The sequence below is a fragment of the Anarhichas minor genome, unplaced genomic scaffold, assembly GCF_050575085.1.
Source record: "Anarhichas minor isolate MPS153535 unplaced genomic scaffold, ASM5057508v1 ptg000073l, whole genome shotgun sequence".
Taxonomy (NCBI): Eukaryota; Metazoa; Chordata; class Actinopteri; order Perciformes; family Anarhichadidae; genus Anarhichas; species Anarhichas minor.
Genome location: NW_027466519.1, coordinates 4369115 through 4393955, shown reverse-complemented (window position 1 = coordinate 4393955; position 24841 = coordinate 4369115). Strand labels below are relative to the sequence as shown.

At 41.1% G+C, this 24841-nt stretch overlaps 1 protein-coding gene across 2 annotated transcripts; it reads left to right on the top strand.

Annotated features, from left to right (window-relative positions):
- The first annotated feature begins 2982 nt into the window (after positions 1-2982).
- stxbp1a (syntaxin binding protein 1a) lies at positions 2983-24841 on the top strand. 2 transcript variants are annotated; one of them, XM_076079709.1, is made up of 19 exons: positions 2983-2992; positions 7438-7487; positions 8100-8181; positions 8275-8351; positions 8851-8929; positions 9239-9342; positions 13820-13968; positions 14211-14295; positions 14520-14650; positions 14802-14909; positions 15039-15102; positions 16317-16382; positions 16475-16555; positions 16821-16959; positions 17310-17419; positions 17652-17753; positions 18068-18153; positions 20291-20445; positions 24759-24841. In XM_076079709.1, the coding sequence occupies exons 2-19, from the start codon at positions 7443-7445 to the stop codon at positions 24839-24841; spliced, it is 1746 nt and encodes a 581-aa protein (XP_075935824.1). In that variant the 5' UTR covers positions 2983-2992; positions 7438-7442. The 2 variants fall into 2 exon arrangements, with proteins under 2 accessions (XP_075935824.1, XP_075935823.1); XM_076079708.1 differs by lacking the exon at positions 24759-24841 and adding an exon at positions 21647-21756.

Below are 24841 nucleotides of genomic sequence, written 5' to 3'. Positions count from 1 at the left end.
AGCATGACGTAATAATATGTGAAGCTGTTGTTTTAACCATAAGAGGATTTTATATAAAATGATGTTGATGTGGCCCTTCATGATGTACATTAACCAGTACAGCTGAGCTGGAGGAGACCTCAGAGCTTCAGACGGAGCCTCCCCTCCAGCCAGGTTGTTGCAGTCGGCGGCATCATAGTGGATCGCTTGCTTTGCAGTCTATATACTGTCTGCTATTTTTAGCACCCTGGGCCTCTGTGAGTTGTTTCCCAGCTTCATTTAAATCCCTCTCTGGTTAGTTTCTTCATGGTGCTAAAAAAAGAGTAGCCGTCGCTTGAATTTCTTCTTGAATTAATTCACCACGTATCAAGCGGATGCTTCCCTGCAGCTTCCTGCCCTTTCTGTTATAGAGCGGAAACAATTATCTGTTTAATCAGTTGAAATGGATCAGTGACCATTTTGAATTAGGAATCCATTTTTAAAATCACAGTGAAATTGTATTTCCAATCAAAGTGGAATATTTGGGGTATAAATAAAGAGAGGGATTTGATTAAATCATTCAGGGGTTTCAATTGATTGCTCATTGTGTGTGTGTGCTGTAGTGAGTGTGAGTGAGTCTCTTGTGAATAACAATGAAGAGGACTGTTGGCGCCCAGCCACACCTTTCTCACCTGCATTATTAGATCAGCAATAGGACAAAAGTGAATGAATGAATTATGCTGCAACCACATTCTCCTGGAAATATAAACAGTTTTTTACCATGTGACATCCAAACACACTCCTCCAGAGAGGCACCAAAGCTCTACGACCTGAGACAAGCTAACAAAGTCAAGTTACGTTTGATTGAATCAATTCTACACGGTGCAGGATGAGTCATACAAATGTTTATTTTCGTATTTAAATACAAAGTTGTACATTTGAAATATATCACTAAATAACAAACATTAATGCAGGATACGAATGTATTTAACTGTCTATAATTCATGTCTTAACATATCTACATTTTACAAGTAACACCTCCAGCTTTTGTTTTTTAACAAAATAACTTACTACTTCTCAATTAGTATGTCCCTATAATGTATGCTTTGAGTATAGCCATCACCATGAAAACAGAGAGCCTGTTCATGGCGCCCTGAGCAATAAGACTTAAATAGATCTGCCCTCATAGTATCAAATGTGTTCAAAATAAAAAAAGATGTCTTCTCATCTGAAAAAAACAGTTGGATTACATCATACCAGTAGGAGTTTTATAACATCAGGTTTTGCAGTATAGTCATCGATTGGTGAACTTGTTATTGTTGACCTGTACTTTCTTAGTGAGAATTTTGCATGTGAAATATACACTGTATTTAAATGAACTGTGCAATTGCACAGACTGAAGAAAGATATAAATATGTACAAGCATCAACAAGTAAACTGCAGTTTATCTTTTTTTTCTGGCTACAAACGCTGACAATGAGCAGCTGGCTACTGTACACATCATCCACTGGTAGAAGTAACTTTCATGTGGAGGTAAAACACACCCTGAAGACCACACACAGCCTGCAGCATTCATGTTGAATGAGTTGTTCCACTCATCTGAGTTTCCTGTCACAAGCTCCTTGCTGTCATGTGAATGAGGGTGGCTGACAGCTCCATGTGGTGTGCAAGTGTTGGCAGACCACTCGGCCAAAGGGTCTAATTTGTCATGTATGTTATTACAGACGATCTTAATGCCTTTCCACACATTTTTTTTAAAAAGCGTTGTGATATGTTGATTGTTGCTATGCTCTACTGCCAACGTTGTTGGTTGATGCCTCTACAGTAGTGGCCCTTTGAAAATATAAACGGTTGGCACGCTGTTGTCACATGTGCTCCTGTGGCCTCTTATACGTTTATGTAAACTGCATGAGTATTAGTTGACACACTGCAAACACGGTAACTAGATTCAGTCCATTACCATGAATATACAGTACAGATATACAGACCTGCTGCCTTTTCTCTGCTCCCGTACGTCTTCATATACCATCACCCATCGGTGCAGGTCATCGGAAAGGGTCCTCCATCACTCCATTTCCTGTTTTACCAGGGTGACCTGCACCGCTCCTCAACCCGCATGACCTCTGACTACATGAACGTTGAAGGCCAGAGAGGCTTCAAACTCCTGATCCTCTGTTGCTTTTCTCACAACCATCTTGTGCTGGTTGGGGCTGGTTATGTAACTGCAGGCCAGGCTGCAGACTAATGTCCGGTCATGAAAGCAGACTAGCTCTAGGTTTCACGATTTTTTTTTTATTCTCATGCAAACTTTTATCTCTAGTCAATATTTTAGATTTTTTTTTTTAGTAGGTTGCGTAAGATACATTGAACTGAAGAGAACCAGAGTAACTGTTTCATGCTACATTACTCTTTAAGTCTCACTGATGAAATGCACCTCACTTTTATCTTGTTAAAAATTGTCAAAAGTAATATCAAGAGCTCAATGTGATGTCTTAAACTGACTATATGTGTTGCTCAACCGGTCAAAAAGCTTAACGTAATCTATTACAATGGCATGTAACAGAGGAGAGCGATTTTATTTCCTACATTTACAAGAAGTTAAAACTATAAAATGTTAACATGACTATTACAATCTATTTTCAAAGATATCAGACATTGATTCATTTTCAGTCAGTGAAATGACGAATCATTTCAGCTCCAAAGTATCCCATTTAGGAAATAATGGACTTCATGGTAAAATCCCATTACAATATCTTCTATATTACTGTAACACCTGATCACACATCATCACTTATATATGGCATAGTTTTACTGATGGATGAAGATGGAGATTACATTTTATTTGAAAAGGGAAGCTGTTTTTTTTGACATACACAATTAAAAAATGTCTCTGAAGGCTGTCGTATTTCAGTGCGAGCCACGCTGAAACGTCTGCATGTCTCTTTAAGATCAGCCTCGTCAGATTCTCTTGGGAGTGATGCTGCTGTGAAGCTGAGAGCCGGAGAAAAAATGGGTCATGCACTCATAGGTGAAAGTCCCCGAAGGAAGGGGGGGAGAACTACGAAGCAAAGGGAGGAACTGTCAGCTCTTCACTGCTGCATAATGTGTAGAGTCAGAGCTGGGTGTACATTGACATGTCGAACAACAACATCACACTGTTTCTTATTGTGGCACGATGATGTTGTTTGGGTGAAATGCTCACACTGTGTGGCCAGTATGTCTGGTGTGTCAAAAAGAAAAACAGCTTTATATATATATATATATATATATATATATATATATATATATATATATATATATATATATATATATATATATATATATATATATATATATATATATATATATATATATATATATATATATATATATATATATATATATATATATATGAATTTTACGCACGGGGAGACACCGCACTCTTATTGGCTTTATTGGCTGAAACTTATGTCAATCAATACCAAACTCGTCACACGCCTTCCTGAGACTATGGCGCGTCGAAGGAGGGCTTATTCACTGAAATCGACCGAAGATTGGCTGAGATAAGTGCCATACACACACAGGGACTGAGAAAATCCTATGGCTGAGAGCTCTGATGATGTCAGGAATCTCAAAATGATTCCTAACATCTGTATTTGGATGTATTGAATAATATGAGTGATAAAAAAAGTGAAATATATAGTTATATAGTATATAAAATTAGAATAGAGCATGAGTGAGTACAGAATTTCAAGCCGAATGCTCATTTCTCTGACCTCCTATTATGCTGGCCTGCTTCACTCAACCTAAATCAAATGAGCTTAGAGAGACCACAACCCTGTTGTGCTATGACACAGTAGTGTTTGTAGGATTCATTCTGCAATAATTCCAAAGAAATATCAATGAAAGCGCTTTTTTTTAAGTCGAATCTGAAAGTTTTTCAACTTGAGCTGTGCCATTAGTGTTGCAGTGTTTAACCAGTAACATATACACAATATTTACACAATATTTACACATCTCACAAGTGTTACCTGTATAGACCATCAAAATTATTAAAATAGACCTTGTAGTTTGGGTAGTTTACTCAAAAGAGTAGGAGTATGCAATTTTCGAGCAGGGGGCTAAAAATAGGCCTAGTAGGCAAAAGGTTGAAAAATGTTGTACCTTTGCTTTGTCTTTGTTCTTCCTTTGCTTTGCCGTGTGTGTGTGTGTGTGTGTGTGTGTGTGTGTGTGTGTGTGTGTGTGTGTGTGTGTGTGTGTGTGTGTGTGTGTGTGTGTGTGTGTGTGTGTGTGTGTGTGTGTGTGTGTGTGTGTGTGTGTGTGTGTGTGTGTGTGTGTGTGTGTGTGTGTGTGTGTGTGTGTGTGTGTGTGTGTGTGTGTGGTTGACACAGCTGTTGCCGCCGTGTTGTTTCAGGTCCCTTCCCCTCTGTCGGACTGCTACGTTCCTGTATTATTGTGCCTCCATCAGGAGGTCAGAAAGGAAGAATCCACAGTGCCGTCCCTCCCTGACGTGGTTTTGATCTTCATTCTCAGTCATGAGAGTGTGCAGTCAGCGTCCACTTTATTATTTTGATTATATTTTTCTATCCAATTCCCCTTAAAAACCTTTGTCTCAAGCAAAACTAAAAAGTGTCATGCCAACCCTCTGGCAAGCTGAAAACAACAGACATATTTTCACCACATAAAATTACATGTTGGCAAATAGTTCCCTGTTTACACAACCAGCTGACATGGAGCAGCATTAGCATTCCTTCTGATTTGATTATGTAATTCCATGATTCACTCTGTTTTTAGCTCTGGTTTGGTCTCCACCAGCTGCTGAGAAAACAAATATCTGGCTCTTTAACTGCTAAATGCTCCACTTTCTTAACCAGTTAGTCACCAACTTTTTCTGTTGGTGCAGGACAGGTAGTGTACAGTGAATTGTCAGAGCTTATTAGCGGAAAACAGCTGCAGGATTAATGAGCGAGGAAATCCAGAACAATTAGCGAAAAGATGCTCTTTAGAGCTGAGGGGAGAGATGCAGAGTTGGGTCATAATTCTCTGTGGGTTCGTCAATACAAAGGCCAACTTTTGATCATTTAAATCATTGCTGATATAAAACTATTGTACAGTGCAGCTTTACCTTTGCTTTACCTGCAACCTGACAGCCCACAATATTTTCATACATATTTCCCCAGACTAGATATCTATAAATATACAATATTGCTTTGAGCTTTTTTCTGAACTGTGTCTTTATTGACCTACATGGATTGCAAACGTTGTGTTGTTTCTCCACAGTTCACCCTTAGAAGAGGATTTAATACAGTATGCAGTGTGAAAGTTACATGTTGTATGTTTCAAACTCTTAGAAGTGTGACATCTTGAAACATAAATCTCTAGACAACTCTAGTTTATACTATATAGTTTATATATCAGTCCAGTGACTGGAGCTGCTTTTACCAGAAAAATGCTGCAGTACATAACAAGAGGAAACGCATCAGCTGCAGCAGAGGAAAAGGGAAAACGAGTGACGGATTTCCCCGCCGCTTCTTTGTGTCTCATCCTGTAGCCTGGAGCCACTGCTGGATGAAAGACATGTTGACTTTCTAGGTATTAAAGTGAACCAGCTTCAATTTTACAACTCTTACGTTTAGCATTTAGCACAGAGTCGCCAACTGCTCCAAAGTCAAAGCACTCTGTCCTTGTGAAACTAAAAGCCCATGTGCTGTACATTTTTTGTTTGCATTGATTTTTCTGCTGTTTTTGCTGACACAGCAGCTTACAGAACAGGACAAAGAAGAGTCTGGAAATACACTGGAGCTGAGTTGGGGAGTCTCTCGTGTCATTTAGAGAGAGTAATATTCATACTTACCAAGATCCTCTGTCCCAAAGGGGGGTCCATTACAGTTCCTCTGACTCACAGGAGGTGAAGGCTGGTGTCTGTCAGTGTTTCTGGATACACTGGAGATATTAATATCCTTGTGACTGTACTGAAGGTGACAACACCTTATTTCCTCAGGTGACATGGTGCTGCAGTGGTTAGCACTGTTGTCTCACAACAAGAACATACTATTCCGTTATTTTTTCACTTTTTCATGACTTTTCTATACCATAATATGGTATGATTTTTTTTTTTTATGACCTTTTTATACTATAATATGACTATTATAGTATATAATAATAAAAACCTGAGGCATTTGAGGCTTTCTATGTGGAGTTTGCATGTTCTCTGGTTCCAAAACACGTATGACATACAATCCTCTTTCTTTTACGACTCCTTCCTTCCATCCTATCGACTGTCTATCTTTCATTCCTCCGATCTTACCACTGCCTTCAGCTCGTCCCTCTCTTTGTGAAAAGAACAAAGCTGGTGTCTTCACCTGGAAGAAGAAGAAACACATACCTGATGTTTATTTGATGTGTGCTATAATCTTCTTCTTTTTTTCTACAAGTCTTTTTTAATCTGTGATAATCCATCAGTATCTGTGTGGTCTCAGTTTTATGCCGGGACCGAAGGGCTTAGCGGTTTATATTCACAGCGATCCGGTATGATGTTGAACAGTAATTCACCCTAAATGGATTTATCCTAACAGGGCTGGCAGACGGTTGGCACTGTGAGCAGGTCAACATCAATATTGTGGCATAAACATGGCCGTCGTGTCATGAGCTCATGGTGGACAGGAATATTTTTCCTCTGTGGATCTTTGAGATCTCTGAGAAACAAAGCAACGCAACAGTCTGTGTTTTTATTCACCCCTCATCCAGATGATTTATTCCACTGCTGTAGATCTGTCGTCATTGACTTTGTTGGAGGCTATATTTGACTTTCGTATACGTTATTGTTCTTCAGTGTAGGAATTGCATCATGGGATTTTAGAATCTATACCAGTAGGACAGCGCTGGATGAGGTTGATTGTTTCCAACATAGTTTTTATTTGTTGACGAGTTGGATTCTAGTCAGGTGAGCTAATACAACCTGAACAAAACATGAATACAAGCACCTGGTTTTCGACTCAACTCTATACTGCTGCTATAAGGTACATGTTATAGCAGTACGTTATAGTTGTCGTATAAGTAATGCTTAAAGGACAGTTTTGGCTCTCTATATTTAACAAATGCAGATGGTTATCATACCATTATTAAAACTGGAAATGTATAAATCTAGTATTAAAAGTCAGTATTGGCTGCATTTTTTGACTTTTTCCCAGAGTGAGTGTACCCCAAACTCAAAGCATGGTTAGAATTATCAGCATGCAGTTCGGACATAAAGGTTTGCCTCAATTGTCAAGATTGGTCCCGAAATGACTGAGATTGGCCGTTTGTCAAGGGTTCAAAGATGCCTGAACAACCAAACAATAGTTGTTACATTCTCCTCTGTGTGTATATGTGTGTGTGTTTTTGTGCGTGCACGTGCCTCTTTATTTATATCCCCTTCTTACAAAATGCCTTAAAACAACTTTGCTCATCAGGTCATTGTGTACTCATCAGATTCCTGATTGTGTTTCTTCTCTTTTGCAGAGATTATGAATGATGTAATCAAGAAGGTGAAGAAGAAGGGAGAATGGAAGGTAAGCGGTCCACAGTTAATTACACATTCAACATTTGGGGGAACACATTGTGCATCACTTTTTATTTTTAGGGTACAAATGACTAAATTGTAAAAAGAAACAAATAATAATTCACATAGAGGGGTGGCTGTTCTTTTACCACAAGCTCGGTGGTTTGATCTCCGGCTCCTACTGTCCATATTTACAATCACAATCACAAAGTTAAGTTAAAACAGGGAAAAAATAGAAGATAAAGCAAACTGAACTACATTCATTAGCATCATGTGCCAAACATGAATCTCATGAGAGTACATGTTTCAGTAAGGCAGGTGGGAAAAAAAGAGGCAAAAGAGTTACAGCTGAGATTTAAAGGGCGTGACTGAATGAGCCTGAATTAGCTAGTAAATGCACTAACGGCAGAGAGTAACACTTGATTTACTGACTGACATCAGACAAAAGCATGAGAAGGCTAAAAGTATTTCTGATTCCCAAAAGTATCAGCAGGGAACATTAGGTAAAACACAGTTCACAAAATATCACTTTTATTTAAGCGACACAGTTCCATTATTAGCAACATGTAAGGTGTGTAGTGAACAGTGTTTGTATAGTAAATGTCTTACTTCCTGTTGCCAGGCACTGATCGTGGACCAGCTGAGCATGAGGATGTTGTCGTCCTGCTGCAAGATGACAGACATCATGACAGAGGGCATCACCAGTAAGACACGATGGTCACATTCTCTTGTGCTGTTACGTTGTTCGTTTGTTTGTGTATGTTTCTCTGTACATACGACTGTTTCTGCTTCTCCAGTCGTGGAGGACATCCTGAAGCGACGAGAGCCTCTTCCAAGCCTGGAGGCCATTTACCTGATTACACCCACAGAGAAGGTACACAATGTCTTTCTCTCCTCCATAGTTTATATTCAGAGGTGTGTCTATGTCAGCAGGTCTGGGATTTTAGCAGAGAAAGCAGAGAAGTCGCTGAAGTCCAAACACAGGGCTGTTTACTCAGCCGCGGAAAACATTGCTACATAGTAAACTATAATGAAAGAAAAATAAATAATATCAAACTAATGGTGAGAAAATAAAAGCACACACAGCATGTTTGATAAGAAGAGGTCAAGTTTAACGGTTTAATGTATTGGCGATAGAAGAAAAGAGATAAAAAGAGGCCGTCAGCACCGTGTGTTTTCAGGTGTTGGTTTCCCATATTTATTTATAAGGTCACCTGTTTATGTTAAAGCTTTCGCAACATAATTTGGATGCAGACGTCATGGCAATAAAGCTTCAATGAACTGAATTGTACCCGCTGACACACGTACTGTTGTCAACACGCTCTCTTGAACTCTACAGTCGGAGCCCTGATTGCCCGTTTCTCTCTCCTCAGTCTGTCCACACCCTCATCGGAGACTTCAAAGACCCTCATTCAGCTAAATACAAGGCAGCCCATGTTTTCTTCACTGACTGTGAGTAGATCCATGAAGACTTGTTTTGTGGGTTGGTGTTCACATAAGAATCTGCTCCCACATCCTGCCAACTGATGGATTAGTGTTGATAATCATAATATCATAACCAAGTCTGACAAAAAGGTTACTAGATGAATGTTTGAGAAAGTGCAGGTCAGCATTTTCTCCAAACTATCTTCATAGGTCAATGCAATATGTTGAAAACTAATATTTGAATATGTTATTGGACCCAATGAATCACAATCTCTTTGTGCATAAAGATGCCTGCTGTCAATTATAATTCTGCTTTAATCAATTTGACCTTTCTAGCCTGCCCTGATCCTCTCTTCAACGAGCTGGTGAAGAGCCGCGCTTCCAAAACCATCAAGACTCTGACGGAGATCAACATCGCCTTCTTGCCCTACGAGTCTCAGGTAAATATCCAGCTGAAATGAGTCATCAGCGGAGACTTGTGATTGGTTTTCTCGCTCGCTCCACACGAAAATGTCTTCTGTCAGCGGGATGTAAACCTTTACGTGCTTTTCCCTGCGGTGTTGGTGCTTTCATTCACGACACAGCAGTGCTGGTGTTTCCCCTGACATGTTATCAAGTCTTGAGGTGGGAAATTGGCGGTGCAGATTTCCCTGAATATCGATTCATGCTCTCATTCACACATGACCCCATGCAGGAAATGTTTCTGAACATTCCAGGGAAAGGAAGGAAGCATGTGTGACAGGGACCTCAGAGAACCTCTTGTGTGTGTGTGCCCAGATGTACAATGATCCATTAAAAAAAATGTAAAAAAAACTGTAACCATGTTTATAAATGGCTTCAGAAATCTGGCAGAAAGAGTACATATGCATATTTCTGTCTTTGTGAACCTACACATAGTGTTATGCATCTGGCCTCTGGATTGTTTTCTTTTGTTTATTCAGAGAGAGAGAGAGAGAGAGAGAGAGAGAGAGAGAGAGAGAGAGAGAGAGAGAGAGAGAGAGAGAGAGAGAGAGAGAGAGAGAGAGAGAGAGAGAGAGAGAGAGAGAGAGAGAGAGAGAGAGAGAGAGAGAGAGAGAGAGAGAGAGAGAGAGAGAGAGAGAGAGAGAGAGAGAGAGAGAGAGAGAGAGAGAGGTTATTGGTAGATGTACAAAACAAGATGGAGAAAGACTTGCATTTGTCACAACGCCCTCCCTCCCACCTGCTTCTCTACCATTGTTATATTTCCAAATTGCTGCTTCCATCATGTTTATCTTTGTCCCTCCCTCTGTCTGTTTTCTGGTTTGTCCCGCCATTCCTCCATCCCTGCCTTTGCACATCGCTTGCACTCTCTCTGCTCTCCATCAAGCTTTTTATTTTTTCTTCATATTTATATTTATTCTTTCATTTATTTATCCCCCCCTCTCTTTCTATCTCCGACATCTCTCCTTCATTCCATCATTCTGTCTCACACTGAGGCTTGGCCCACAATGCTTTGCTCCTCTCCTGTCTACTCTGATTAGTTCAGAGTCGGTGGTTTTCTGCTTCTGGCAAAGTGCTGCATCATAGCCCCGCCCAAACGCTGATGCTCTCGCCCTGTTGGGTGAGTCAGAATCCAAACAGCAGGCGGTAGCCAATGGTAGCCGGGCTAACATAGGAACAGTTCTGCAGAGCAGAAGCGTGCTCATGTGACTGTAGACAGATGGAGAGGGAGGAGGGAGTGGTAGTGAGTGATGCAGGAGAGGAGAGGAGAGAGGAGGAAAGGAGAAGAAAGAGGAGAGCAAACAAGGACAGAAAAGTGGAGGACAGGAAACAAACAATTGATGGACGAGAGGAGAGGGAAGGAGAGGAAAGTAGAGAAGTAGAAAAAATGAGAAGACAGAAAGAGGATGGGAGACGAGAAGAACAGCACAATTAAACGGGAGAGGAGGTGAGATGAGTAGACAAAAAGAGATTGGAGGGGTTGTAGTGGTTAGCACTGACCCTCACAGCAAGAGGGGCCCCGGCTGGCCGGCCCTTCTGTGTGGAGTTGGCATTTTCTCCAACAGTCCAAAGACATGCAGTTTAGGGTTAACTGATGACTCTAAAATGCCCTTAAGGTGAATGAGTGTGAATGGTTGTCTGTCTCTCTGTGTCAGCCGTGCGATAGCCTGCCGACCCGTCCAGAGTGTATCTTGCCTTCGTCAGCTGGGATCGCCTCCAGCCACCATGAAGAATGACAGGCATTTACAGATGATGGATGGAAGAATGAGGCATTTTTCTGATTATTGTTGATCGATGCAGTAATGTAGGACTTTCTGGCAGATTCCATATTGTCGTTATGACGGTAGAGCGCATTTTTATAGATCTCAAAAGCAACTTGTAATTGCTTGTTCTCCACTTCGATTCAGCTCTCCGGCATCTCTTTGCCATCATTACTTCTCCAAGATGCTTTGATGCTTTGACAAGAGCAACATGATCAATGATCTGAGACAAAACATTTAAGAAATTGTCCACCATGGCATCACATGATGACAAGGTGGGTAATGTAAAATTCATCATTCCATATTTTAGCTGTATTGGCATTAATTAATTTAGCAATATTCACCTGTTCAAGGGAGCATATTACATCTAAAAATATGTAACAATAGTCGTAAATTGCAACATCTACAACAGCTGTTATTGTAATACTGAGACGTTTGGAAGCGTATGACCCTTTAGACCTTGTGGCATATTGTTTGAAATTAAATGATTCTTGTAAGTTGATGAATTGATTTGTATCTGAGTCGTTGCTGTCATCGACATGCATATTGAATACACCGCGAATGATAATACGGTTAAAATCAAATATGATTTGGGATAAAAGCTGACCACATTCTTCCAGAACACCCTGTCTCAGTTTAGGAGGATGACAGAGTACAACAGGAGATATGGAATTAATAACTATAGAAATAAATCAAAACTCAGGTAATTGCCAACAAAACAAATAGCTAAAATGATCATTATATACAACAGAAACTCCCCGCCCTTCCTATTTGTGAGTTATTGATGTTTCAGTCAGTTCCTTATTACCAGTTTGATCGAGCCAGGTTATACGACTTAGTCCAGTTATGAGCAGCACTGATATCATTAAAGTCTTTTTAGCTAGAGATCTGACATTAAGCACGTTTTAGAGTGAAGTACAAGCAGGGACAGACTCTAGCAAATCTCTAGGATTTTCTTACTTGTTTATTCATGGCCTGTTGTTAAAATGACTACTTCAATAGAAGATATCATTGTGCGACTCACAGTATGTCAGCGTTTGCTAGTGTTAAACACACTGTGTATGAGGCATCAAAACAAATCCTCTATTAGCTTCTCCGACTGCTGCATCTGAAGGTCGTTGGTGTCCGCAGGTACCACAACAGTCCAGACAGACTGGTGGTGACGCAGCAGCTGCAGGGCGGAGGTGTTGATGTCCTTAATGAGAACACCTGGGTGGCGCGCGGCGCGGCGCGGTGAGGCGCACATGACGGGTTATGGAAGACCAAACAATAAGCATGGAGGGATATTTTGTGGAATTGTACTCAACAACTGCCTCGTTGGACGTCCCAGGTTTAACACCGACAGAGAAGCGAGGTGGAGGTCCCGACTGATAGACGAGCGAGCCGCAGTATTGGCGTGTACCTTTTGACAGGCAGGCTGCCCATGTCTCATCGACGCGGTGTGACCGATGGCATGGAGGATTGGGACTGTTCACAGTCCTGCTCATGATCTCGATGGTGGGGTCCAGGGCTTGAAACTTGGTCTGAGCCTCTAGCGTAGAGCAGCGAGGGGAGTGCTTAACTCGCGTCCTTCACAAAAGTCCACGGCTTTGCTCCGAGGCTCATCTCCCCTCAAATCTGATGGTGCATCAGCGGGGCCGAATCACCTACTGCGAGAATGGATCCGGACCTGAGCACGAGATGTGCTAACCTGGGCAGAGGCGATTGTGGACGCATGCATGTTTTTGGATATCTGTGAGTAGACGGGTAGATATTGTCAACATTACTGATGATCTCCAAGTATGGTTAACAAAAAAAAGTCATAGTATAGTGTGCTTATATAGCCTGCATATGCAATGAAACCAGAATGCACAGGGCAAAGTATAAAATGCGCCTTTTGGAGTCCATCTTCGTTGTAGTTTCCCCATGGCAAACCCACGCCATAACATCCGCCGTCGCATCATAATAACATAGCTGAGTGAAAGTGCAGTCGGTTTTTCTGAGCATCACAGTTGTCTTTGTATAGTATATGACAAAAAAGTCATCATATAGTTTGTCAAAAAAATCTTAGTATAGTAGGTCAAAAAGGGGCAAAAAAAGTCATAGTAGGCTATAGTATGTTGAAAAGATTAATAAAAAAGTCAGTTTAGTTTGTTGAAATAACTCATAAAAAAGTCAGAGTATACTATGTCGAAAAAAGTCATACTAAAACAAAAAGTTATAATATTGTATATCATAAAAAGTCATATTATAGTGTGTCATAAAATGTAAAAAAAAAGGTCCAAGTATATAGCAGTAATTCCCAAAAAGTGTGTCAGGGCCCAGAGGTCATCGTAATCAGTTCATCCTTGAGGGCCAATGGATGTTTGTGCCAAATTTGAAGAAACTCCCTCAAGAACCTGAGACATCGTGTTCACAAGAATTGGACAATGTCACAGTGACCTTGACCTTTGACCACCAAAATCAAATTTGTTCATTCTTGAGTCCAAAAAATCCCCTCCAGGCGTTCATGAGATATCATGTTCTATAAGAATGGGATGTACCTGTGGACGGCCAGACAGCCTGTAAACATAATGCCTCTGGCCACAGTTGTCAGCGGCGCGGAGGCATAAAAAGATGTGTAGGAAGGTGGAAAAGTTCAAACCAATGAAAGTGGGAAAGCAAGGCAGTATTTTTGCTGAAGCAACATTTTAAGCTGTGTCTATGTCTGTGTGTGCAGGTGTACTCTCTGGACAATCCAGATGCCTTCCACAGTTTCTACAGCCCCCATAAGACCCAGCTGAAGAACCAGGTGATGGAGAGGCTGGCTGAGCAGCTGGCCACGCTCTGTGCCACCCTGAAGGAGTACCCTGCTGTCAGATACCGAGGGTGAGCAGCAGGGGGCTTGAAGAAGTCTTGTTGTTAAAATGAAAACCTGTCTTCCTGTATTGCTGCAGCAAGACATGTGTAGATGTTTTTCTCAAAAAAAATGAAAATAGGAACATTTTTATTCAGGTATTTTTATCAAAATGCTTTCATTTTTTTTTTTTTTTGTCTCGGTTTGCTTGGACATCTGTCTTTTTGTCTGTCCATCCCCTTCACATTCATCTGACTTCCTGTCATTCTGTCAGCGAGTACAAGGACAACGCCACCCTGGCCCAGCTGGTTCAGGACAAACTGGACGCGTACAAGGCTGATGACCCCACTATGGGAGAGGTAAGGCTTTTTCTTCTTTTGTCCCCCTTGTCTTGCTTAATTAAGGATTTCTGTTTTCACCTGTTGTCTCATTCTTGTTGCAAAAATATTTGTCTTAGTAGGTAATGTAATCTTCTACATTACTAAGAATGTACTTTAAAGTAATCCTATGTCGAACATCATATAGGTATGTTTATCTTTAACACTCCTTTCATTCCTGTATGTGTGTGTCGTCCTCTCTGTAGGGTCCAGACAAGGCTCGCTCACAGCTGATCATCCTGGACCGGGCGTTTGACCCCGTCTCTCCTGTCCTGCATGAGCTCACCTTCCAGGCCATGGGCTACGACCTGCTGCCCATCGAAAACGACGTCTACAAGTACGAAAAAAACACAATTGACAAAAATGATTACCTGAGAGGTTCCATTTTAATAAAGGTTAAAGCCGCAGCAGGCAGACTCTTTGTATATAATATAATATTTAGCTTCAGTCACAAATTTGAACCTTAATTAGTGTCTTTCTTTCTTCAGGTATGAGACCAGTGGCATCGGAGATTCTCGTGAGAAGGAGGTTCTGCTGCATGAAGACGATGACCTGTGGGTGAGCCTGAGACACAAACACATAGCTGAGGTTTCCCAGTGAGTACCTTTTTCTTATTCTTTATTAATCTCTTCGTTCACTCTCTGGATACTGACTCACGCGATATAATAATAACCTTTCTCTCTTGTGTTACTGCTTCTCCTTGCCTGTTTGTGTTTCGTCATTAGGGAAGTGACCCGTCAGCTGAAGGACTTTTCTGCCAGCAAGAGGATGAACACTTCTGGGGAGAAGGTAGAGATGAAGCTGCTGCAGGAAATGTTGATATATACAGTCTGAACATACAGTATTGCCAAGTTATTGGTATTACAGTGTGACTTAGCATGGCGGATAACTTCTTTAATTCTTCAAAAACTCCTAAAGGTTGTATTAAATGCATTGTGTGTGTTTGGTAAATATAGGGGATTTTTACAGCAATGGTTCTCAAACTTTCTCTTGTCAAGGCCCCCCTACATTAATACAGATTAGGTCACAGACCCCCATCTGATAAGATTTTGCTCCAGGGACCGTCATCTGAAAAGATGTTGGAAGTAAAACATGATTAAGACCAGAATTACATAGTTTTCAACTACAGTTGAGGAGATAACGGTGGAGAAAGTGAAACCTATGATCAGAATAGTCACTCTTGTGTAAACGTTGGTCTCATTTCAAAAGCGAAATAAATAGTGAAAATAAACTATTCCCCATTTTTCTGGGGACCCCCTGGAGCTCACTCAAGTAGCCCTGGTTTAGAACCAGGGTTACATTTACAACATTTCAATCATGTCTTTTCTAAGAGAACCGTTTCTAACTATTTTATGGCATATTCTGACATAAACTCTGACAAAAGTAATGTCATGCTATACTATGACTTTTTACTTTGTTGACATACTATATTGTGAATTTTTATTATTTTTTATGACATACTAATATATGACTTGTTAAGGCATACTTCATTATGAAACTATTAATGGCGTTTTTGTGACATACTTTGATTTTTTTATGAAATGCTGTACTGTGACTTTATTAATAACTTTTTAATTACAGTATGTCATACTATATTATGACTTTTAATGCTATATTTTTGACATTTTTAAAGGATATTTAGAGTTGGATAGGAATATTGAAATACCACTCATACGATAAGCTTAGCATAAAAAATGTAAACAGCGAGCCTGGTAAGACCACAACTTGTTGTTTTTACAATTACTTTTTTGTACCAAATGAGAAAACTGCTAGTCGGCAGATTTCGTTACCTTTGGACAGAGCCTAACTGTTTATCCTGTTTCCAATGTGTGTGCCGAGTAAAGCTGCTGCTTGCTTTAAATGATATTTATATATTTGTTTCGCTTGGTAGCAAAAATGTAGTGAGTCCAACATAAATACGGTCTGTTATCAGTAATGTAGTTGTCTTTATTATGTCCTGCACTGATGTTGACATCGTTACACTCTTTTGCTTGTTTCCACAGACTACTATGAGGGATCTGTCCCAGATGCTGAAGAAGATGCCTCAGTACCAAAAGGAGCTCAGCAAGGTGTGTGTGTGTGTGTGTGTGTGTGTGTTCATAGGAGTGTGTTTCCGTGTGTAAATATGTATGCTGACCCTTGTATGTTTCGTGTTTTTCAGTACTCCACCCATCTGCAGCTGGCTGAGGACTGCATGAAGCATTACCAGGGAACAGTGGACAAGCTGTGCCGTGTGGAACAGGTGAGAGGAGATGAAGCAAGGAGATGGGAAAGAAAATGACGAGCGGGGGAAATCAATTCAAGAAGACATTATTGCTAAAGGAGGACATTATCTAAATTAAAAAAATAAAATGAAGATTTTTGCACATGAATAAATGACAATGATTTCTGAAATAGTAACTGAAAGTAAAATGCCTACCAATCCCAGGACATGTGTATTTGAGGGTTTTAAATGACCATTCTAAGAGACAAACATGATATCATACCTGAGTTCTCTGTTGTTGCAGGATCTGGCAATGGGCACGGACGCTGAGGGAGAGAAGATCAAAGACCCCATGAGGGCTATCGTGCCCATCCTACTGGACGCCAACGTCACCACGTACGACAAGATCCGCATCATCCTGCTCTACATTTTCCTCAAGAATGGTGAGGAGGAGATTACAGGCAACATAAAGAAATCAAATCTGAAGTCTGACATTTCTACACAGCTATATTAAGCTGTTATGTTTAAGCAGTATACAGGAAGTATATATATATATATATATAAAATAATTTTATTTTTGCACTCCAGTTACAAAAACATGAATTCCCTTTCATCCCAGAACAAGCTGAACATATTAAATGTAAACACACGCACAGTTCATATCTTTGTGTGTGTGTGTGTGTGTGTGTGTGTGTGTGTGTGTGTGTGTGTGTGTGTGTGTGTGTGTGTGTGTGTGTGTGTGTGTGTGTGTGTGTGTGTGTGTGTGTGTGTGTGTGTGTGTGTTCGTGTTCAGGCATTACGGAGGAGAACCTGAACAAGCTGATCCAACACGCTCAGATTCCCCCTGAGGACAGTGAGATCATCACCAACATGGCTCACCTGGGCGTCCCCATCGTCACAGATGTAAGATCCTCACTGGCTGTTTTTCTTTTCTTCTTCTTCTCTCCTCTGCTTTTTCTGTCAGTCAACAGTTGTCTATGTTACATCATCTCCCAATACAATATATGGACCAAACAGTGTGAATGGAATATTTCTAGACTAACACAAGATGCATAGAGTGATTCTGGTCCTCGTTTCTTTTGTCCTTTTCCCACTTTATCTCATTCACTTCCTGGTCTCTTCTTTCCCTCATTAGTCCACCCTCCGCCGAGGAAAGAAGCTGGACAGGAAGGAGCGTGTGAGCGAGCAGACCTATCAGCTGTCCCGCTGGACACCACTGGTCAAGGACATCATGGAGGTGTGTCTGAAGGGCTTAAATCACTGTTTGACTATTCTCTATAGACAGATTCTGCAAACCTTGTCCAAAAACAACAATAGTCATTCAAGCATATTTACTTTTCAGTTGACGTACACCCGCAACAACCAAACAGCCTGGTTGTGACTATATTTAGCCTTTTATTTGTGCAAAGCCAATTCTCCAATGGACCACTCTGATGGAGCCACACATGGTTGCTAAGAGACGTGGCACAACTGTGATGCCCCTATTGAAGTGTGTTTGAAGCAGACACTATTGCTGACAAAGATCCGTTTTGTCTTTTTGTCCCCCTGCAGGACGCTATTGAGGATAAGCTGGACACCAAGCACTACCCCTACATCTCTACCCGCTCCTCTGCCTCCTTCAGCACCACTGCAGTCAGGTGCACAGACGCATATACACGTATAGACTCGTTGCATCGTAAATTATGAAGACAGAAATGGAGGTGGATCAATTGTAATTTGGGAAGGGAGACGAGTCTAACGGATCAATACTCGAGAAAAATTGAGCGCAGGGAGGCGATGCTGATGACTGTCGGGTTAGTGAGCCGTGTGCAAAGAAAGGAGGCATGAAGAGAGCTCAGACATGCTGCAAAGCTTCATTCATAACGTTTACAATCAAATTCTAAATCAACATTTCAACGTAGCGCAGCTTTTTCTTTTTGTATGTCTATTCATTCTGTTGGAGTTCGGTATTTCTGCAAAGTTGCAGATAAAGATCAGGCTACACTGATGTTTTTAGTATTATACTATTTGTAGAATTAGTTTCCAGTAGTGGCTGCGCAGGATTGTTTTCGACTCCAGGGCTTTGTGAAGGCCAAAAATGAATTACAAAAAAAAAAGATGGATGTGACCCTTTCCAAAATTCCAAGTTTTTTTGGCATTTAACCTTTTTAAAAATAACTTTTTTTTGCTGCGCTCAACAGACAGTTTGCTCTCCCACTTGCCGCACACAAAGGGAGGCAATATTCATTAAAGAAAGTTGTATTTAATCCAATGAATCACTTTTTACAATTGAGGATTTTATTTGACAGTTAAAGCTTCATTGGAAAAACTCAACAGAAGCTTTGAATGTAAATGCATATATACGTTTTAACGAATAAGAACATCAATACAGGAGGTAACAACCCGGCATTTACCATATAAGTTTCCTCATTTTTAAACTGATTACTTTGCATCTTTTTAAATTATTGGAATCATTGAAATGATCTGCAGTCACAGGAGATGAAATGTCAGCAACATTTTAAATAATGTATCTTAAGACATTTTCTATTAAAAACGTTTTTCCTAAAAAAAAATATATACATCTTAAATAACACCCCTGGAAACTACAACCCAACATGTAAGCAAGCTGACCTGATTACAAATTATCAATATTTCCAACTCCAAATTTTCCAACTCTGTGAGTGTGTGAGTGTTTGTCTATGAGAGGGAGTGATGAAGCCATGTTGAGCCCCACTGATCCTTACACTTCACTCTGCTGGTGTGTTGAGTCAGCGTCAAATCCTCTGCTGTTACAAACTGACCCGCCCTCACAGATACAGACCCACCCAGCACTGATGATCACATTAGGACACATGTCAAAGGAAAGCTACGCAGATACAGATGAAACCTCTGTTTGACTTCAACTCACCTGATATGGTTTCAGTCTCAAACTTTAAGTGGCTTCAATTAATGTTTTATACTTTGCTTCACACACAAGAGGCAAGTTTGCCAAGTCTGATAATCAAACAAAATAAACCCACAAAATGTCAATGAAAAGAATATTCACCTAAACAGAAAAATGCAACCGAACACCTTCTGATTAAAGTTTCTCTTTTACACCGGACTAAGACTTGCCTTGTTAACACACTTATGAAATAAAAAACCTAAATAAACTCACCAAACACATCTTGGTCAGTCTTGTTCCAACAATCAGCAACTCTGGTTTGGTCAAAACAAATCCTTAATTCACGGAGTAAGATGTGAAAATACGCCGGCTTTGCATGTCGGCTCCTTCTTGGGAGGCAGACTATTAAATTAGTAAAATACAATGACAAAAATCACCCCAAAATTGCCCTGCTGGTCTTGGTTGTCTTTTCCAGTTCATCTTCGGAGTCCTGAAGAAGGTTCTGAAGAGAACAAGGATGTTTTTAAGCAGCATTGTGACGCACCGCTACCAAAGCTGAAGTAGCATTCTGTAGTCCTTCCTTACCTCCAATGCATTTTTCACACTGTGTCCCCAATTCAGAGGGCTGAAAACAGCCTGTATGTAGCCTGAAGGAACAAGTGCCTGAGAGACAAAAGTTAGGGTGTAAACCAAGATGACTTAGGGACTGAGTGCATCTTTAGTATTTCACTCAAACTATTAGATTTTGAAAAGTTTCTCTGTTGTCCCTTGATTGATGAACAAACACAGCACATCTTTGTGTCCATTGTCGTGAGAGACTTGGGTAAAAGACTATCAGGATGCCAAGATGAGGCAAAAATGAGCTGTGCAACTGTACTAACTTGAACCTGTTCTCCTCTCTGCTCTGGCAGTGCTCGGTACGGCCACTGGCACAAGAATAAGACTCCTGGAGAGTACCGCACTGGGCCACGTGTCATGGTCTTCATCATCGGCGGAGCGTCCTTCAGCGAGATGCGCTGCGCTTATGAGGTCACACAGGCCAATGGGAAGTGGGAGGCCGTCATTGGTGAGTAGTGCACCAGGAGGCGCCACTGAGCGCAGGCCAAGAGCAAGAAGAAGTGTTCATATTTGTAGGACGCAGCCTGGTGTTAAGTAACACACAGTGGACGTGTCTCTAAGTGGACCATTTGTTTTATAGAAAGCGTGAACGCTGATAAAAGCTGCGTCCTAATTTAGAGGCCCAAGTCCTCTGAAGCATTTTCAGAGGACTGTGTGAGGTTTGACCAGCAGGTCCTCTGAGAGGCAGAAGGACAAAGCTTCTGAAATGGAGCGAACACAAATAAAGATGGAGGGGAGGAGAGACATGACGGTAACCACGGGAAGTGAGGTGAATGGACAATCTAGTGCATAAAAAGGAAGACAAATCTCTTAATGACACATTTGACCTCATAGGAGTCTGCTTGTTTTCTCAAAGCATGGGGTGAAACAAATCAACTTTTTGTCAAGGTAATGCCCGTTTTTAAGAATAACCTTCTGGAATTAAGTTATACTTTGGGGACGCAAGCCGTACGATAGTTATAAGGAAGTTTAGTTTCTTACAGGATTAACTATGGTCTATATTTATTCTGTGAATATATAACTCTCCCTCTTTTAAATAAAGAGACAAATTCGGAATTGAAGTTCAGGTTTTGCAAACTGAAGCCACCCACAACACAGCTCATGTAGGACGGCGTAATTTCCTTTTTGACTTCACCCTGATCACAAATCACAAATCCCACAAACAAGCGCAGCACCCTTGTGTAACGTATGTGGAAGGTGTAGCTGCAGATAGTTTTTACAACCTGCCTATTGTGTTCAATGTGTTATGTTAAAATAACCCTTCATGTTAAGCCCCTGTGTACTGTTTACTGTCTTAAAGCTTTGCCAGCCAGTCTGTTATAAATGGGAAAGTGTCTTGTTAGTTTTCGTTGTGCTCTGCTTCAGCTGTTGTCTTTAAAAACAACTGTTGTCTTTTAAATTGCAGCCACACCATGTCTTTATCTGTGTGTTTCTTTGTGTTTGTGCAACATGGCAAGTGTGTGTGTGTGTGTGAAGTGTGTGTGTGTGAACTGTGTGTGAAGTGTGTGTGTGTGAACTGTGTGTGTGTGTGTGTGTTTACTGTACGACAGTTTTTTCTTTTTGTAACCCTTTGTTTTTGGAGCGAGTGGGGAAGGGGGCGTGGCATGTGCTGAGAGACGAGTGGTGAAGCCGCCTCTGTTCCTCCACAGGTGCCACCCACATGCTCACCCCCACCAAATTCTTATCGGACCTGCAGCACCCCGACTTCCGAGAGTCCACTAGGGTGTCCTTTGAGGACGCAGAACCCACAGCCGAGTGAGGCAGAGAGAGATTGGGAGGGAGGGAGAGAGAAATCACACTGAAAAAAGTAAAGGCAGCCGCACAAAGAAGCCCTTTCTGAACCTTCGCAGCACAAGGGCTTCCTCCTTGTTCCTCCTTCTTTGAACACTCAGTACTGTTTTATGTAACTCCACCCGCCTCCCCCCCCGTGTCCCTCAGGGATGGGCAACCCCCGACCTTTCCTCAATGCATGGACCGCTCCATCAGGCTCTAGTCCCTGTACACACAGAGTTAGCCGGATTAGTTAACAGGATTCCTGCTATTCAGTCAGGTGCATCCTGTCTGTTTTCCCTACAGGAAGGCTGAATCCAAACGTCTGACCACTTTCCAAATCCACAATTCACTGAGTTAGCAGACTTCTAGAGAGAGCGCTTGGGGAGCAGACATTACCTGCTAATCATGTAAAAAAACTATTTAACGATATGTTCTTTGGCCATATGTACTGAGGCCACTAGACTGCAAGGCTACGAGGGCCCAGTATGGAGGACCCTCGAGTCCAGAGGGTGGACATTTGGATTCAGCCCAAGTAAAGTCTGTGCTGAAGAGCGGCCATGTCCGAGGGGGTCGTGACCCCATCCCTGCTGCCTCCTCCCATCATCTCAGCTGGGTGGATTAAATCGCCCCTCGACAGCCACCCAAAGGCCCCTTGAGCCTGTTGAACACTCACTCCAGATTTAATCTACCCCCGAGATCCATCTTTATCAGTTTTTACTGTCTGATTATTTTTCTAATCAACCCTTCGCTAAGACAGTCACCTTGATTTGTCACTGGTTTTTCCACACAAGGACAGGTCCTTCACTTGATGTTGGATTTCAAAGAAGGATCCTCTCCTCTTTCCCTTGTGGTTTTTTTTTTTCATCTTTTGACTACCAGTCCTCTTACGTCACTTTCTCACAGCCCACCATCACATGCTGACATGGCTCGTGGCTCGTCCGCAGAGGGGTCATGATATCACTTTCAGGGCGCTGACACACGGGGCAATTTTGGGGCAACAGAGAAAAGCAATGGGGAAACAATAATTGCTTCAGAAAAATACAAGATGCCCAAAAAGTTGCTCTTTGTATCAGGGCCTATATGATGACTCTCTGCTGACAGTCTGCGAATGTAGCAATGTTCCACCTGATATGCTTTAGCAACCAAATACAAAGGTAAAGATGCAGCTAATCCACCCCTCCCCCAATATAGGAGACTCTTCATTTCTTCCAAAACTCATTGTTTAAACCAGTCACTAGCAGACTATTAGTTTTACTTAGATACAGAAAAAAATGCATTCTAAAGAACCTGTTTAACTAAAACACGCTCTAAGAGCACATACCCAAATTAGCTGTTTTTAACAATTCAATATGTTTACAAGTTTTTGATCTGCAATCTACATTCAGATGGATGCATTGTTCAGTTTTGGCCATTGTAATGATTAGCAATGCTATTTCTGAACACTTATTCGACCATTAAAGATTGCACAGTGTAGTTCTGCGTATCCATCTCATGCCTAACTAATCTGCTAAAGCGATATCGTTAACAAACCAACGTTTGGTTTTATGGTTTCCTCAGTAAGCAGCTCTCATCATAAGCAGTATGGCCGCCCCCCTCATACTGCTGCATTCAACACTTTCCTGAGCAAAATGGCCATCACTTACTAAAACAAGTCTTTGTTTTTGTTATGCTATTTTGGTCTTAGCTTAGCCATGTACAATAATTTAGTGGCGTTGGAGATCAACGTCGCGGTGTTGTGTTTCTGGGGCAAAAAGGCTCACGAAGCTGTGTGTTTGGGGAACAGCAGAGAAGCAGGCGAGGCCAGTCCGACGTTGACCTCTGTGTCCCACACTAAACCCCCACCCACGACCCCCGTTTCACCATAACGACCACACTCCAGATGGGCTTGCCTCCTCCTCTTCTGTTTTTAAATACCTCCAGTTCCTATTCTAAGTTATAGTATAAGTTTTATTTTACTGTAGGTGAACGTCTTTAAGGTAATCAAACCAAACTGGAGGAAACATGCAGCTTTGCAACAGAAACAAACCAATGTAGGTCAAATACTGTTGACAATGTTGCATAAGGAGTAAATCAAATGTTTTGTCTTATTTATGATAAAGTTTGAGCATTTTTAATTTGGCAAAGCAACAAATTTGACAAAGTTTGCTTTACTCCAGTCTAGCACTGCTAAAGATTCACAATGTCTGAAATGTGTCTTCAGCTGTCACAACAGTTCATCTGTGTTAGTAGAGTTACTGAGTATGACATTTTCATTCATATAAGACGCGATGCTGGTTTGGGATTTCATGACGATCACTGATCTGTGTACTTCCATATTGTTCAGCTGCATGTAATTTAACACGGCTTCATGAGTTCGTATGTTTGTAGAGTGAAGTACTCAAGAGTATTAGTCAGAGGTGGGGGATGTTTACATGGTACTTAACAAAGACAAATCAGGATTAAAACATTTTAAATATAAAATATATGGATAATTGAAGTAAAACAGCAAAACTAGCATAAGTCATGCTAGTTTTGGCGACATGTTTGTTTACAGGCTAACAAGTCTCTTTTTTAAGTCTTTAGGACAATCAAAAATATTCATATTTTGACCAAACAACCTACAGTGAGAAGCTACTTTATGACTTCTTCTGTTACAGTAGTAACTAGAAACTGCAGCTCTAAGAGGAATGTAGTGAAAAGAAGAATACAAAGTATTCCTCTGAAATAAAAAGTCTGATTGGAAATACTCAAAGTACTTGGTTAACTCCCACCTTTTAAAATTATTTTTTAAACCGTTTTTATCCATTTTAACTTGCTGGCTAATTGATTATGATTTTATGACTTTGGGTTGCTCAGTGCTTCTATCTGTGCTTTCAACATTACGTGGGCGTGTGCTCATCTAGAGTAGGCATTCATGGCAAGAGCTGAAAACACATTTTTATCGGTTTCCCTCCAAACGTGCAGATCTAACGCTCTGTGTGTGTGTGTTTTATGAATGTGTGTCTCCAGGATCGACCCACATCTTCACCCCCACCAGCCTGCTGGAGCAGCTCAAGGCCATGAACAAACCAGACGAGGAAGTTACAAGCTAA